The 17,395-nt window shown below is 42.0% G+C and overlaps 1 protein-coding gene across 1 annotated transcript in view; it reads left to right on the forward strand.

Moving 5' to 3' along the window:
- zbtb47b (zinc finger and BTB domain containing 47b) overlaps positions 1 to 17,395 on the forward strand; it is a 32,962-nt gene extending 15,567 nt beyond the window's left edge. Inside the window, exons 2-6 of the mRNA XM_022209720.2 lie at positions 7,926 to 9,308; positions 10,396 to 10,543; positions 11,015 to 11,130; positions 11,806 to 11,950; positions 13,201 to 17,395. Coding sequence (XP_022065412.1) covers positions 7,926 to 9,308; positions 10,396 to 10,543; positions 11,015 to 11,130; positions 11,806 to 11,950; positions 13,201 to 13,646 — 2,238 coding nt within the window. The 3' untranslated portion in view covers positions 13,647 to 17,395. The remainder of the gene's footprint in view (positions 1 to 7,925; positions 9,309 to 10,395; positions 10,544 to 11,014; positions 11,131 to 11,805; positions 11,951 to 13,200) is intronic.

The following is a 17,395-nucleotide window of genomic DNA, read 5'->3' on the forward strand; positions in this document are numbered from 1 at the left end:
TGATGCAGCCTCCTCTTGGGCCGAGTTGTAGCTGCGCATCGTTCATCACAATTTCATCAAAACTGGATTAGTGGTAAAGTAGTTTCAGAGTTTTAAACTTCTAATTTTAATTAAAACGTTGCCATCAGTTTTTTTTTTAAAAGGCCTGATTATCTTCCCGAAATGCATCATCCTTCCAAATTTGGGTAAATTTGACATCTGACACATAGTTGAGTGAAATGTTTTTCCTCTAATGAAGCACCCCATTAGAGCAGCTAAACAATAGCTGGATTTGTATTTGTATGAACTGTAAACATTCAGAGTTTGACATTTAATTAAAGAGCTTCCATCAGGCCAATTAGTATCATATTTTGAATGGAAAATGCAGTAAAACAAGAGTAATAGTCTACAGCGTTGCTAGCAGCTCTGTGCTTTATTCTCACTATTTTAATGTCAACATGCTGATGTTTGGCACCCATAGCATTTACCGTGTTCAGTAATGTTAATAACATGCTAGCACTGACTAATTAGTACTGTACAAAACGTACAGCTGAGGCTGCATTATTAGTTTTGCAGGTTATAATTAAAAGTTTGTGGTTGTTTCTGTTGTTCTAGAGTATGGTGGTTGTTTGGTGCAGAACTTGTCCTGCTCCTCCTCCACTGTAATTGGACGGCTGGGTAAAACGTGACAGTGACAAATGCATCATTTTAACCAAAGTGAAACTATTTTAACATTCAGCAACTAGAAGCCTGGACTATGAAGCAAGGTCAATATATCCAGGATATGCCTTCACACTTCTCACAAGAAACGCAACTATTAATCGAAACCAAAGTGGGAAAATTAAAACAGCAACACAGCTGTCCTGGTTGTGCTGCTTTAACCAAAACCAGTAAAGAAAGCTGGCAAAAGCTTAAGTTAATTCTCTTCTCAGAATTGCTGCCGCATCAGTAAGACATGAGTAGATCTGACTATAGTTTTAAGATTATAGCTATACAATAAAAGTGTAGAAGTCGCTCAGATGTAGATTTCCTTTTAATAATTCAAAATGAGTTTAATCATCATTCTGCATCACAAGATTGTATAACAGAAGTACAGGTGTCGACATGATTTAAAGAATAAGTTATCAAGTAGTAAAAATAAAGCTATTTTTGTGGTGAACTGTGAAGGATGACTGAAGTAATCTTACATTCGGTCTTATTCATAACATGTAAGGAAATCAGCTACTGCATTGAGGATGTTGCTAGAGTAAGTAAAGAACAAATATGAAAACATAATTCAAGCAGACTTAAAGCCAATCTTATAAAGTCAAGGCTTTTGTGTTGAAATCAGTAGGATTATTTCGCTCTACAAAGTCATATATAACAATGAAATGACTTTGCAATAGATTCGGTGGTTAGCACTGTTGCCTTGCATCTAGAGCAGGGGTCGGCAAGTAGATGTGGCTTCGGGCCAAAATGTTTGTAAACAATCGAACAGCGGGCCAACCTGCAGGGGGGTGCGCTCCGATTTCGCGAACAGAGGGGGGGCTGATCGTCGCTGCTTAGGACTCACGTCTCAATTCTGATCACAGATGTATTAAAAATGTACTGCCGACACACACATGTTTTGCACACACTGTTGCTCAGTGAAATCTGGCTGGTACAACCGTGTCCGACCAGTAGCGCAAACGCGGAAATGCCCGGCAGCAGCCGACCACGCGAGTTTCATGTTGCGGTGACGGACTGGCTTGGCTCCGTGCCACATCAAATTTTCAAAATCATCTAGTGGGCCAGATCTTATTCCTGACGGGCCAGTTTTGGCCCGCGGGCTGCCAGTTGCCAACCACTGATCTAGAGGATCCCTGGTTTGCATCCCAGCATGGGCCTGAGATCTTTCTACAAGGAGTTTGCATGTTCTCCCTCATGCTTTCTCCCACAGTCCAAAAACCTGCCGAGGTTATTTGGTGATTCTAAATTGTCCGTAAGTGTGAATGTGATTGTTTGTCTCTATATGTAGCCCTGTGATAGACTGGGTGTCCCCTGCCTTCACCCTAAGTCAGCTGGGATAGACTCCAGCCCTCCCACGACTCTAATGAGGATTATGTAATGTGTAGATAATGGATGGATGGATGGATGGATGGATGGATGGACTTTGCAATAGCTTGCAGTTCTAAAAATGCTTAACTTTCCACTTTTACCACCTGTGCACGGAAATTCATGGAATCTTTTTAGAAAAGTGACTGTTTTACAAGAGAGTTGATTGGTCATAGGCAGTAGTCGGCGCTTTTATACAAGTTACCTTGAACATAATGTGCTCTGGAGCAGATTAGGTTTGCCACAAAAATGAACATGGAAATATACCTTAATGAGCATAGCAATGAAAACTAACGGTTAAATCTTAAGTCGACTCGATGACTTGTGATCCTGTTTTGTAGAACAAACCTCAGAAAGTGTAAACATGCAACCTTTATGTAATTTCAAGGAATCATAATCAAGTGTAGAATCAACAGGACAATAATCATCGAAAACAACAAACAGAAAGCAATTAAAAACTGGTACGTTCAAGAGCAGAAAAGTTTGTAATCATGGTTTTAAATTGGCCCACAGGAACAGTTGTGTTAACTTTTAGTTCAGTTATGCTGTACTTCAAGCATTAGCTTCAGCAAGTTCAGGTAGCAGTTTAACAAAGAAGGTTTGTATGGTGGCATTTTGCTGTTCAGTTCCCTATAAACAAAAATAAACCAATATCTGTTACCATGATACAGCATCTGGGAGTTGTATCATGGTAACAGATTTTGGGAAAATAAAGTGATAAGACTGCCAAAATCAGAAGGATTCATCTTCTATGAACCATGAATAATTGCAAAACATATAATTGCAAATGTTCTTATGGAAATCCTCGAAACTCGACTAAAGTGCTGCACCGACCAACCAACCACTGCGTTTCGCTGCCTGCATGTTTAAAAACATCACTGCTTTGAATATAATCAGGTTGGATCAGTGATTAAGTAGCTGCGACCTTTCAATGTTAAAAGATTCCACCTGCTCCATTTTGGCCAACAGTGCAGTTCTTAAACACTCTGCAGTGCAAAGACGTTCTTATGTTCATGAATTCCTCACATGGTCTTAAGTTTCATAGTTTCAGACGCGGCATTGGAGCTGTAATGGCAACTCTTGGCTTCTAAATCACGTAAAAGGCATATAAATGTTCCACAGCGGTGTGAATAATTCTTCTACGGGACTGAAATGCATCAACCTTGAGAGCCGCCTTGTGAAACGGACCCGCTGAGGTCTCTACAAGGCGAAAGGATCCCCTCCCACTGTTGTGTTTGGCAGATGATGAAATGATGCGTGTGCAGAGCTTTGATTGAAGCCAGTTTAAATGACACCTCTTGTTGGGTGCGTCAGTAATCCCCCCGCGGTGTGTTTGTCACAGGTCAGGCCACATATGAATAATGTATCGGGAGACATCTGACTGAGAGGCTGGTTAAAGGTGGCGCTCCCTCTAATGACGGCAAACAAGCTCTCTCCCTGACATTTCCAAGGAAAAAAGGAGGGAGGCAGGGAGAAAAGAGGAGGGAGGAGAGGGGAGGGAGGTAATGACAAACAGAGATCGGGGGGAGTCAGATTAGTCTTTCAATCCAAAGTACTCGCTCAATTTGTTTGGCTACAGTATGATGAAATGCGACGAGATGGCTTTGTCTTTGATGCATGGTGTGACATTCACAGCAGCTGCGTGCTAACTACAACTATTTGCAGTCGGATTAAATAGTTATGAAGCATCTGTCTACATGAAAATAATGCAATTATTGCTGATTTGAACCCCAGAGACATTTGGAGAATCTATATTTGAATGTTTTTTGCTGCAGGAAGATTGATTAAAACATGTGCGCTTTATTATTTATAAGCTGCAGGTTGGTAGAGAATTAATACCAACTCACTGAAGTCTGTCTGACTTTCTAATGTCTCTACCTTATTAGTTTTAAACCAAAAAAAGACATCGGTGGCCCCATAAAAACAGAGACTAAAACTTCCAGGCAAAAAAGTCGTCATCCTCACCAGCTCATGACCCATGTACGACAAGGAAAAAGGAGTAGCTTGTTCTGGTGCAGCAGAGTAGAGACGTTTCGCCATGTGCTCGTGTTATAAATAAAAATGCAATTAAAACACGCTTCTTGAAAGAAAGCAAATGACTATGAACTGGCTGGGAGAGGAAATTACTGAACACCTCGGTGAATAGCATAAATCGGCGTGTGGAAAAATATATTTTTGTCCTCAAAATGACTCATTGCACATTCTAGAAGCCATACAGACAGTAGTGAAACCATTTGGGAACTCATTTGGGGTCCTATTTTATAGGTGCATATGGCAAACATCATTATTTTGCATTTGAAATCACACCGTTCAACTCCCTGGGAGCAAATTTACACACCCGCTAATGACCGGCCAGACACTGCGATTCCAAACAGGTGGAAAGAAAGTGGAATTAAGGCGCCGGCGCAGTTTTGTGTGAAAGAATGTGAACTGCACCCACAAATTAAAATAACACGTCGCTGTGGATGTTTTGAATGTCTTGATACTCGTCCTCCAGAATGTAATCTTTGACTGCATTGTCCTATCTGAATCCCAGAAGACGAAGAAGCAGATCGTTATCGCTAAAGGAGCATAACTTCCAATCTGCAACTTACACTTGATCTGATTAAGGCTGCTGCGTTTTGCCCTTGGGTGATGTCTGTAGCCTTGCACGGGGAGAGATAACCCGATCTCCACTCCTCTAGCTCAGAGTCCAATTTAGCAGCTCAAAACTATGAATAAATCTAACACTCTATAATTGAATTCTTCAAACAGAGCAAATTTTCAAGGTTAGGCCCAAATGCAAATCCATTTTCCAGCCCGAACAATGAAAAGTCGTTTTCATTGATCCTAAAGAGAAAATATGTTCGGCAGCAGGGGAAGACAAAGTATGTATATTTTCAATTTGTAGGACAATTAAAGTGGACATTGTGGTGTCATTTATGCCCATTAAGAGCCCACTGTTTTCAACTGTAGTCATTGTGGGAGTTAATTATTAATATAATCTCTTTTTCTTTCTTGAATGTCTGACCCTGCATGTGCAACTGTAAATAAACACTCAAATATAAGAGATCCAGAGATGTAATTATAACTCACAGCTGTATAATCTCCAGCAACTTGTTAGCCAAAACAAGGCTTGTATCAATACTCGTCCCATTCTGCCTTCAAAAGACGCCCAGAATGATAATTTCCATTAATTGTATGGCGGGTTAGTTAGTATTTATTCAGCATGGTTTCCCTAATTATTTCTCCGGACGTGTTTTGTCGTGTGCATAATTCGTCATTCCTCAGGGACAGTGTTGTGAGTGGGTGTGCTGAGAGAGCCGGCTAATAGGGGGGAAATGGCATTGAATACCAATGCACAGACCAGTCAGTCCTTGCAGAGAGACCAGACACTGTGTTTGTGTTTGTTCTGTGCGTGTGCATGTGTGTGTGTGTGTGTGTGTGTGTGTGTGTGTGTGTGTGTGTGTGTGTGTGTGTGTGTGTGTGTGTGTGTGTGTGTGCGCATTTGTTTCTGTGCATGGTTGCACATCACATATGCATGTCAGTGTCTGTGTGTGTGTTTGCTGTATGTGTGTGTGTGTGTGTGTGTGTGTGTGTGTGTGTGTGTGTGTGTGTGTGTGTGTGTGTGTGTGTGTGTGTGTGTGTGTGTGTGTGTGCGCATTTGTTTCTGTGCATGGTTGCACATCACATATGCATGTCAGTGTCTGTGTGTGTGTTTGCTGTGCGTGTGTTTGCTGTATGTGTGTGTGTGTGTGTGTGTGTGTGTGTGTGTGTGTTTGCTGCTCTGTCCCCACTCACATCCCGTCTGGATCGAAACCCTGCCCTTCCTGTGCTAAAATAAACCCACCTTGGGAAGTTGAGGACCTTGCACAGAGCGCTGAGTGTTACACCTTTTGATTTTTCACTCACTGGTATCAGGAGACTTGCTTGCAGTCTGTGACTTTGTGCAGAGCGTTTAGCATCACATTAAATACATATAAACCACTGCAAGGGTTTATTTGAACACTGTTTATGGTTCACTTTAAGAACACTTTTTTTTTTATCACAGAATATTGACAGTGTAATTTGACTAAAATGAGCTTGTTAAATTTTATTTTGAGCTTAAACAAGTAATCAAAGACTAACATTCACAAAAGAGAGGACTAAAACAGTCTATAGTCTTAGCACTGACTGCAGCACATGTAACAGAGTACATATCACAGATTTTTGTGAGTCAAGTGATGTCTTTACAATATTCTATGAACTAGTTTGTGAAATACAGTCAATAAACAATGACCCCATCTTTTTCCTTTCCCTTTTTAGCATTGCGCTAATATGTATATGCATATATGTAAACAGAATATGCTAATATATGAATATCTGCATGTTTTTACTCTTGATATCAGCATTGGCTCCAAAGTCCAGTATCAGTCTCGCTCTAGAGGGAAATCTGCGTATAAATGTGCACAAAAAGTCCAGAAAATAGAGCAAGAATCTACTAAGAGTGTTAGTTTTGCTAAGTTTTTACTTATTTTGATGTTTACATATAAAAGATAAAATACATTACATCATCCGGTGCCAAATAGCAAAGCATTTATAGCCTTGGCTAGTTTGCAATACAAAGCACAAAAAAAAAAACACAGTGAAGGCACCACAAAAACATTATGGTGGCCTAACTTTACTTGTGATGGCATGCTACGTTAATAACTAGCATTACAAATAAAGAAACATTAAAAATATATTTATTGATAGTTAAAATGAAATAAAGCAACTTAAATATTTGGCAAATATGATCAAAATATGCCAGAATGAGCCTTTGACTTTGCCTTCACACACAGCTTTGGAGAGTGCAACATGTATAGCTGAACTTTTATGATAAATCTATATTATTTTATGGAAAACAAAATGAAAAATGCCCCGGGTGCCATCCTGACACAGGCAGTGACTCTTGCAGAGCCGATGTAGATCGTTGAAAGTAACGGTTGATGCAGTATTACTTCCTCACAGGTGTGTTGATTTTTTAGAAATGTTGCCAGGTTGTTTGGACAATAGTTAGAAATTTTATTGGGTGACGCACTGTCTGTGAAAGCTTGTGTACAATTCTGATCCCTCATCAAAAACTATCTCACCTTGACTTTTAAACGATCCCACTGATGATTGATTTGAGGTTCTGTGGGAGAGAAGCTGCACATATTGATCCCCGAACAGAGAATTCGTCTGTAGAAAGGAGGTTTTATGAAAACTGAAATCCCCATTGAGGCACCCTGAGTTACAGAGACCCCACAGGGTTTCTCCGTGTCATTGAGCAATGCAGCAGCCTGATTATTTTCACTTCGCTTCCATCAGCAAAACTTTGCATATTTAGTTCAGGACTTCACTGCACTTAAAGCGCTTCTTTTCCATATTGGCTTAAATGCACAATTCCGTGACAAGTGCACAAACTTTAGCTAATTAAGATCATGCAGGATGATGAAAAGCTCCAGAACAGTTAGTCAGTGCACTTTGTGGGGAGTTTTTAGCAACTGTTCAAGGTCAAGAATAAACTTTGCATCTTAGATCTTGTATATTTATACTGAACAAAAATTTAAATGCAACACTTTTGTTTTTGCTCCCATTGTTCATAAACTGAACTCAAAGATGTAAGACTTTTTCTATGTACACAAAAGGTCTATTTCTTTCTAATGTTGTTCACAAATTTCTGTGTTTGTGAGCACTTCTCCTGTGCTGAGATAATCCATCCACCTCACAGGTGTGGCAGATCAAGATGCTGATTAGACGGCATGATTAGGCTCAGGTGTGTCTTTGGCTGGCCACAATAAAAGACGACTCTGCCTTTTATTCTCAAACAATAGTGAGACTTGTTAAGCTTCTTTACTGTAATATTTAAGTTTTTTTCTCACTCTCCCTTGCAGCTCATAGTGGAGAAGACCACAGACTTCCCCTCTGCTGAGTTCTCTCTGGTGGAGGATGTGGCTCTGCACTTCACCTGTTTGATGGACAGGCTGAACGAGCAGCGCCTCTTCCAGCCTGACCTGTGTGACGTTGACATCGTTCTGGTGCGTCAGCACAGCACCTTCCCGGCCCACAAGGGTGTGCTGGCAGCCTACAGCCCTTTCTTCCACTCTCTTTTCGCCCAAAGCAAACAGCTGCGGCGGGTCGACCTGTCGCTGGACGCTCTGACCTCTCAGGGCCTGCAGCAAATCCTCAACTTCATTTACACTTCCAAACTGCTGGTGAGCAGCCGCACTGTCCGCGACGTGCTTAACGCCGCCACCCTGCTTCAGATGAGCGACATCGCAGCCTCCTGTCGTGACCTCATCAGCAGCCACTCGCTGAGAACCACCTGCGCAGATATGGCCAATCAGGAAGGGCTCGGCAGCAGTGACCCAGCTGCTGTAGCGATGCCCCCCGGCCAGCTGTACCGGGAGATCAAGCAGGAGTCAGAGCTGGGCAGGGTGTACACCAGGGAAGGCAGCAGCCCGTTTTCTGTCAGAGTGGAGGAGGCTGGAAAGACGGCCTCTCAGGCGAAGCAGTACTACCAGAAGGAGGAGGGCTCGGGAGGCGGGGGCAGCACAGGTGTAGCTGCTTTGTGTAAGATGGAAGGCAACGAAGAAGAGTCGAAGACCACAGACGGCCATGTCTCCTTCAACCGAGACCAGATCATCGTTGAAGTCAACCTCAACAACCAGACCCTCAACGTGTCAAAGGGATCGGAGGGCAAATCAGCCACCGCCACAGAAACCGCCACCATATTTGGCCGTTGCCATGACAACAACCAAGACTCAGAGGGCGATGAGGAGAACGAAGTGGAGAACGATGATGCAGTTGGAGAAGAGGATGATGAAGACCTGAAGAGGGGCGACATATTGGGGCAGAGCAGCGAGGAGGAAGATGAGGAGGAGGATGAGGAAGAGGAGGAGAACACCTTAAACATTCCAGGCTTGGAGCAGCCAGCCATGATGGAGCGACCTCGCCGTGGCACCAGAGCTCTAGCCATGGCGGGAACCACGGCCTCCATGCGGCAGACGCTCGCTGAGGCCACTCTGGCCAACCAGCGGCAGGGAGGGAAGAGGACGCTGGACGCAGAGGGTCTGGGCCAGAAGGTGAGGCTGGAGGAGAAGCAGCACTTCCCGTGTAAGAAATGTCCTCGAATCTTCAACAACCGCTGGTACCTGGAAAAACACATGAACGTCACCCACAACCGCATGCAGATCTGCAACAACTGCGGGAAACGCTTCCTGCTGGAGAGCGAGCTGCTGCTGCACCAACAGACCGACTGTGAGAAGAGCATCCAGGTACGATTCTACCATGATGGTCAGAGACATCCCACTGTCACTATTTAAAGGCCATAGTGGCGCCATCAAAATTTTAGGTTTGAATTTGTGCCACTGACCAACAAAAAGCCTTTTAACTTGTCATATGTTGCCTTTATAAAGTTGCCAGAATTAAAATTAATCAAAAACAAAAAACGTTAAAAAAAGAGAGAATAAGTAGATTTTCAACTTTCTGAGAGTCCAATTAATTGTCTTTAGCATACTATTCCACCAGGAAAAATACCCAAATTAGTTTAATCAAATTCACTGTAGTTTACTTTATGTTTCATTTACAAATTTGCCGAAACTAAACTGTTTGCACGAGCAAGGCTCTTTAAAAAAAACTGCAATATTGTGGAGGAATTCTGGGACTTTTGGCTGGTAACACCAGTAGAGCAGTAGAGAATTGGAAAAATATTCTACATATTGATTTCAATGGTTTTGCTTTTTTTTTTTTGTAAATTTATGGCATTGTAAGTGTGTCAAACTGAACACAAGACATTTCTGAGTTCTCTCTACTTCTACTCATTATTGTGCCGTTTCCATCAAGGTCCAGGACTTTATTCTGCAGTGAAAAATGAGTCCACAGCGAGTAAAAATGTGGCAGAAGTAAAACAAATCCAGAAAAACAAATTATGCAATGATCTACAAGCACACTGCGAGTGTTTACACTACTTTGCCTGCAAAAGATGCTTCAGGCACATACATCAAGCTTAATCATTCTTTACTTACTAATTGGTCTAAGCACAGTTGCAGTCATTAAAACCGGACAGAGTCAGTAACTCAGCCAACTGGCAGTCGGTAATCAACTTTGCTATGTCTCACTACCTCCACTATTACCCCCTCTGCACCGAGCAGCTGGACTCCTGCTGCGGTTCTGAAGATCATTTGCTGCTTTAATCTAGTGACTCTAATTGCTTTTTTTTTGCTAGACTGAATGCTCAAGTATCTGGATAAACACACACACCTGGATTGTATTTGTGAAAGCGGTTCCAGATAATGATCTTTTTGATATCTCATACCTTAAATAAGCACTATGTTTTTGCCCTCTTTTGTGTTTGTTTCCCAGTGTGTGACGTGCGGCAAGGCCTTCAAGAAGCTCTGGTCGCTGCACGAGCACAACAAGATCGTCCACGGCTACGCCGAGAAGAAGTTCTCCTGTGAGATCTGTGAGAAGAAGTTTTACACCATGGCTCACGTCAGGAAGCACATGGTCGGTGAGTGGCAGTAAAATCAGCCCCCCTGGTTGGCTGTTTGATTCCTGTGTGCTGCTTTCGGCTTCCTCTTCCACGTCCAACTGATTGTTGTTGATTTGGGTGTTGCTTCCCTTTTCCACTTTTTGGGGAGATAAGCATCTTATTTCCCAGAATGGACGGGCTTACCTCATTTATTGTGTGCATCCATGTTTCTTCAGTTATGGAAGGTTTTGATTAAGCATTTAAAGTTCTTCCTACTGCAGAGGTCGACGTGGAAACTTCTGTGGAAATTACTTAGGTAGCCGATGAGACACGTCCATTGTCCTTAGCAGTGTAATTAGCCAGTCAGAAAGCATCTCTGTGTTGTTCTATGAATGCTATTTTGGGGAATGTAGTTTACTTGTTTACCTCCTGCTGCCATTGGATCAAGAGTGACTTAATAGTGAATGGCACTAACTCTTATCTTGTCTTGTGCTGTGTGTGTGTGTGTAGCCCATACGAAGGACATGCCGTTCACCTGTGAGACATGTGGGAAGTCGTTCAAGCGCAGCATGTCCCTGAAGGTTCACTCTCTCCAGCACTCCGGAGAGAAACCCTTCAAGTGTGAGGTTTGAGCTCCTTTTATACTCTGCTGCTCCTCACTTCCCTCGCATGAAGAGTTTCGTTCCACAACTGACATATCTTTCAAATACTTAGATATGCTTCTGTTTGCAACGTTGTTTATATTACACATGTGTATTTTGTCATCTTTTCGTGAACTTTTTCTAGCTAAATGCTCATGTTAAGGTCAAGAAATCCAGATGAGGAAGGCATCAAGATGCGCCTATCTGAACAGACTGAGGGAAAATGGTCATTAGCAAATCATTTGGCTATCTTTATACTCCCCATTAGGCACTTAAACTGTGATTATTGATTGGCTTATTAGTGTTTCTTTCTGGCAGCATTCTCACTTCCACACCACACTCCTAAATGCACCAGATCCCATGCATTTCTGTAGCTTTTTCCTGCATTTGGCAATATTTGATAGCATGATCGTAACCGCTTAAAGGAGTAGTTTGACGTTGTGCATTAGTGTAGCTAAAAATATAACTGAAAATAAGGGACATAGTCATCCTGTCTTTTGTATAGCAGTAAGAAAGGTGCAAACCGATTTCTGACATTCTGCGAGAAAGATTTAAATCCTCATTTTTCTTCATATTGACCACAATAAGTCCAATCCATTGCACTTTGGCCACCAGTTATGAAATGTTTCTGTGTCAGACTTTCTCTCGGTGCCATTTCAGAACTGCAGCGAGCGCTTCCAGTACAAATACCAACTGCGCTCCCATATGAGCATCCACATCGGACACAAGCAGTTCATGTGCCAGTGGTGCGGAAAGGACTTCAACATGAAGCAGTACTTCGACGAACACATGAAGACACACACTGGTGAGTCACTCATTTGCAGGAAATTTGTGAATTTTCACGGTTGAGTTGGTGCTGAATCACAGGAGGGTGTCTTAAACTGTAACCCTCTGAGGTCAACTGACACGCCAACCTGTTTGCTTAATGTTTCTGTTAATATCTTTACTATCACTAATACTGTTAGTGCTACTACTGCAGTTCAGAGTCCCATTTCTTGTGAGATTATACCTGGCAATTTAGTAGGATATGCAAATCATTCAAATACCTGTGGAACTTGTAGGGTTGACAAGTGTTTTGAGGGCAGCAATAATAAATACAGACACCGTCTTATGGCGAGCTTGTTAGCAAACTGTTGCTTTTTTACACATCCAGCAGACACCAAGCAGAATTTTTTTTTTTGATTTGTGTTAGTGCATCCAAAAAGTCCAGTATTCTTTGATTTATGTCTGTTTTGCCCTTCACCTACTGCTGAGTGAGATATGTGGCTCTTTCACTGCTGAATTCCTCACTATGTTCATCATTAATTTTACCTGTCTACTGTGCTGTTGCTGAGTAGGTAGCATAAAGTGAGGTTTTAGAGGTCTTTTACTGAAAACAGCTGCCTGGAAGAGACTCTGATGGAGAGAATTCAGAGTGAACTAACAGTAACGCTGTGGGCCATAAATTAAAACGGTGTTCTGAAAGATGTGAAGCGGTTCAGCAGAACTGAGAAGAACTTCACAGTTGGGTGACAATTCGCTGAGAGTTTATCACTATGAGCAGCCACCTTCACATTGGATGTATTATTTGATGCATTGTCAATGTATAAAATTGATAACAGCCCCTTTAAATATTGCGATCCTTGAATTCATCCATTATCTGTACACCGCTTGATCCTCTGGCGGGCCACAGGGAGCTGGAGTTTATGCCAGTTGACTTAAAGGCAGGGGACACCATGGACAGGTCACCAGTCTATCACAGGGCCACTCAGAAAGACAAACAACAAAGCACACTCACATTCACACTTAGACAATTTAGAATTATCAGTTCACCTCTGCATGTTTTTGGACTGTGGGAGGAAGCCAGAGTACCCGGAAAAACCTCACATAGGTACTGAGAGAACATGAAAACTCCACACGGAGAGATTCCAAGAAGGTCGGGAAGTGAATCCGTATCCTTTAAGCTGAAGGCCACAGTGCTAACCACGTCTTTGCCATGCTATGCTAAATGTTATGCTTAATGCTCAGGATGTTTCAAGTAGGTGTGTTTTCAGCTCTTTGTGTCTCTTTCTGCAGGAGAGAAGCCGTACATCTGTGAGATCTGTGGGAAGAGCTTCACGAGCCGACCCAACATGAAGCGCCACCGCCGCACCCACACTGGAGAGAAGCCGTACCCCTGTGAAGTTTGCGGCCAGCGCTTCCGCTTCTCCAACATGCTCAAGGCCCACAGGGAGAAGTGCTTCCGCGTCAGCAACCCCATGGTCGCCGACGGCAGCGACCCCCTCGGCCTCGACCGGCCCCTGGCCTCGCCGGCCGTGGACTCTTCCGGTCAGGTCCAGCTGGGAACGGCGCTCCCCGCCACATCTGTGACCACACCCGCTGCTTCCTCCAACCCCCACCCGCTCCACGGCACCCAGCTGTCTCTCCCCCTGCTGCACTCCATGGGGGGGCTGCCTCCCACCCCACATTTACCGCCACCGCCTCCCCTGTTCTCTGCTGGTAGGATGAACTCCAACAACTAACAAATCTCTGTAGCATTGAAAGCACTTTGTTACTTTTGTTTCATTGTTTTTCTTTGAGCTTTTAAGAGGACTCCTGCAGCGGGAGAGTGATGCCCCTCAGTGGCGTTTACTGAGGAGGAAAAACTGAAAAAAAGGCTACGCGGAGGCCTCGTAAAAAACACACACCTACCACAAGAAGAAATAGTTATTTTTTACTCTGTTGAATACAATAGCTAACCTCAGAGTCCAGTAGGACGTGTCATCATCACTCTTCTGCTCATGAATTTCACAGCTCTGTCCTGGTTTTCTTTTGAGATTTTTCCGACACCACACACATCTCTCGAGAGCCTTGCACAATGCATTGATTGTAGCGTCTTTTACAAAACGGGAGGAAGAGTTTCCTGAATCTTCACTCATGGGGGGATCATCAGTTGAGCAAGAACCACACTATGATGAGGGGAAAAAATGATTTATTTTTCATTCTCTGCCAAGATGTAGCGAGTGGTTCTGGTCTGACCCAGCAATAACCAATGCTGATTTGTCTTTGAGCATATACATGTGTATGGCGTTGCCAATAACCAAATCCTGTTAGCTCACCTGCTATAGTTAGGTAATGTTATACAGCATTTATAATCGATCCTGCACCTTACATTTAACTCAGTGATATTTAAAATGTATTCCTAACTGTCTTCATTTTTATAATTGTGATAGTGTGTAATTCGTGGCACGTTACGTCAATTTCTAAGGACATAAGAGAAGTTGTGATGTGTGGAGAGTCGGCCGTGCAATGCAGTGTGTGGTGTTTGTGATGGTGTGCGTGTGAGATGCAGAGACTGGAGGTGAGAATCCTCAGATCTACGTTCAGCTAATCAGCGCTTGAGCTTCCCAGAGTCAGGAGGCGGAGGAATTTGTCGACTCTCATCTTTTGCTTACATTAAGCAAGCGCGCTCTTCTCCTGCAGATTTGGCTTCGAGACGATATGGCACTTTTTTGTGACTTGTTAGTAAATAAAAAAACCTAATGTACTCGGACCTACAGTATATTTGTAGGTTTAAATCTAATGTTATCGTCAATGTAACTTCCAGCTCATTTCCCGACTAAACCCGATCTGTATAATTAGTTTGCAGAATATCAAGAGTGTAGGGATAGAAATATTCACAAAAAAACATGCTTATATAGCTGAATTAAGTAATCCATATTGTGAAAGAATAACATTGCATTATATTCCAATGCCTAAATCTCTTAAAGAGCACTGACAATGATTAATTATGGCACAACAGAGCTTGTCACTAAAAGGCCTCCTTACTGTTAAATCGCTATTAAAAGATAGCGATTCTTTTTTTTTTTTTTGTTAAATCAATGATCTGTAGCAGTTAATTAAAATTGGGGATGTGCTGAAAAATATGTGGCTCTGTGTACACTTCTGGCAAATATGTGAGTAGATCTAAAAAGATGTAATCAAGTCCCTTTCAGTAATTAAAGGGAAAAATATGCTTATTTGCTTTCTTGTCGAGAGTCAGATGAGAAAATCAATACCACTCAGATATCTGTCGATCAAACATGAAGCTATGTTTGCACAGAAAGACTAAAACTTACCTAAGAGTGTCTCTGAAGCTCCATAATTAACACATTACAGCATATTTGTCAGATTCACTCACAAAAATTGTAAAAGTGACAATCTCTGGTATCACTGGACGTTGTGTGCTTGACTGTTGATTGACTTTTGTGGCACAATGACTTACTAGAGTCTCCACAAATTGTTGTTTTTAGTTTGAAAATATGTTACTTTAGCTTATCTAGCAGTTGGGTGCCGTTGCCAGCCATTATGCTAATCGAAGCTAATTAGCTGCAAGCTGTAGCTTAAAGAGCCCATATTCTGCAAATTTAAAGGTTCATGATTTTATTTTTTGGGATGTACTAAAATATGTTAATTTTTTTTCATATTAAGACTAACTATTTTTTCTTATAGTGTACTTCAATGCAGCATTTTAGCTCCTGTCTCATCCAGAAAAGCCCAGTCTGCCCTGATTGGTAAGCTGTCCAGATGAAAGTGAGGCAATTTTAGTCATGCCATATATATATATATATATATATATATATATATATATAAATTTAGACAGAGAGACACAGCCCTATCAGAGGCGACTTTACTGAGAAAATAGTAGCTGCTCAACTTTTGTTTGAGGGCCCAAATAGCCACTAGAAAAAGCATCATGCAAATACGTTACATGGTGACATCACTAAGTAACAGAAGAAAAGCTTGCACTTCAATTGAGATGTTTCAGGCTAGGGCTGCAACTAACGACGCGTTGACGAATCGTCTGAGCACGATACGTCATCAAAAGCGAAAGTGAACGCGCAATGCAACAGAAATCTCCGTCCGACCAGAGCGCGGAATACGGACGGACATCGGCGCTGCATCGTGCATATATTATGTATGCACGATGCAGCGCGGATGTCCGCATTTAGATACAGCTGTATAGTAACGCTGACATCTGCGCTTATGATAGATCGCGGATGTCCGCGCTGCATCATGCGAACATAATATATGCACGATGCAGCACCAATGTCCGTCCGTGTCCGCGCTACGGTCGGACACTGATTTCTGTTGCATTGCGCGTTCACTTCCGCTTTTGATGACATATCATGCTCAGACAATTCATCGACGCGTCGTTAGTTGCAGCCCTATTTCAGGCACTAAGGAGCAGTGTTTTCTCTGGAGAGAACAACTCCCTTTTGACTTTGTAAGTTTGCGGACCTTTTACAAACACAAAAAAGCTATTAAGCACTAAAGTAAAGAAAAAAACTCTAAAAGCATAGTATGGGCTCTTTAACAGATATTGGAGTGGTTTAGATTTTAGATCTTGTCGTTTAACTCGCACAAGAGAACAAAGGCAAATAAGATTTCTTCTCTGACATTTAAATCAGTATCCAAAAAGAGTCTCTGTGCATTAAGGATGCACTCCCGCTCACTTTATCCATAGCTAGCCTACTTATTTGTAGCATTAACCTGTAAATACTGTTAAGAGTGTTTCTTCCTCGTGATTAATTCCTCATGTTTACATTTGGAGAGTCAGTTGAATGTGCCCCCACATGTGTCTTGGGCTGGTACTATCGAAAGTTGGAATTTGTGGATATGCTTTTGAAATGTAATAAGCTGTTTTATTTAAAGACAAATTTAAGCACCTTTGTGTAGTCTTACGTCTAAGCTCGTCCCAGATACATGTATTCCTTATACTGCCATGGTTAACCAGTTAGGGCCACATCAGAGGTTATTTAATAATGGTACATTTCTTTCTTCTTTTTTCTTTTTCTTCATGTGTCAAACACATGTTTTGTATTTTTGATTTGCTGCTTTTGTACAGGGTCCAGTTTGAGACTGCCCTTAAATGAAAAGTCTGGAGCTGTTGAATTGTATTGTAATTGAATTATATTCTGGCTGTGATTAAATCCAATTTAGCCTTACTGGACAATGAACCCCAGGGTTGGAAATAAGCTAGAATTTAGACATTTGGAGCAGTTTGAGGAGGTAATTGCCAACATTTTAAAGTTAAAATTAACTTTATTATCATTCAAGACCATACAATGGAGAGTAATTACATTTTTCTACAAGCTACAAGTGCAAAAAAATGAAGAAGACAATACATACACATCTGTAGACATAGATAATATATATATATAAAGCACTATATAAACATTGATAACAAGGATTGCACAATGTAAACTGTAGTGACTGATTGCTAAGAACTGTTGCTCTCTTGTGGCCACAT

The sequence above is a fragment of the Acanthochromis polyacanthus genome, chromosome 20 (genome assembly GCF_021347895.1).
Source record: "Acanthochromis polyacanthus isolate Apoly-LR-REF ecotype Palm Island chromosome 20, KAUST_Apoly_ChrSc, whole genome shotgun sequence".
Taxonomy (NCBI): domain Eukaryota; kingdom Metazoa; phylum Chordata; class Actinopteri; family Pomacentridae; genus Acanthochromis; species Acanthochromis polyacanthus.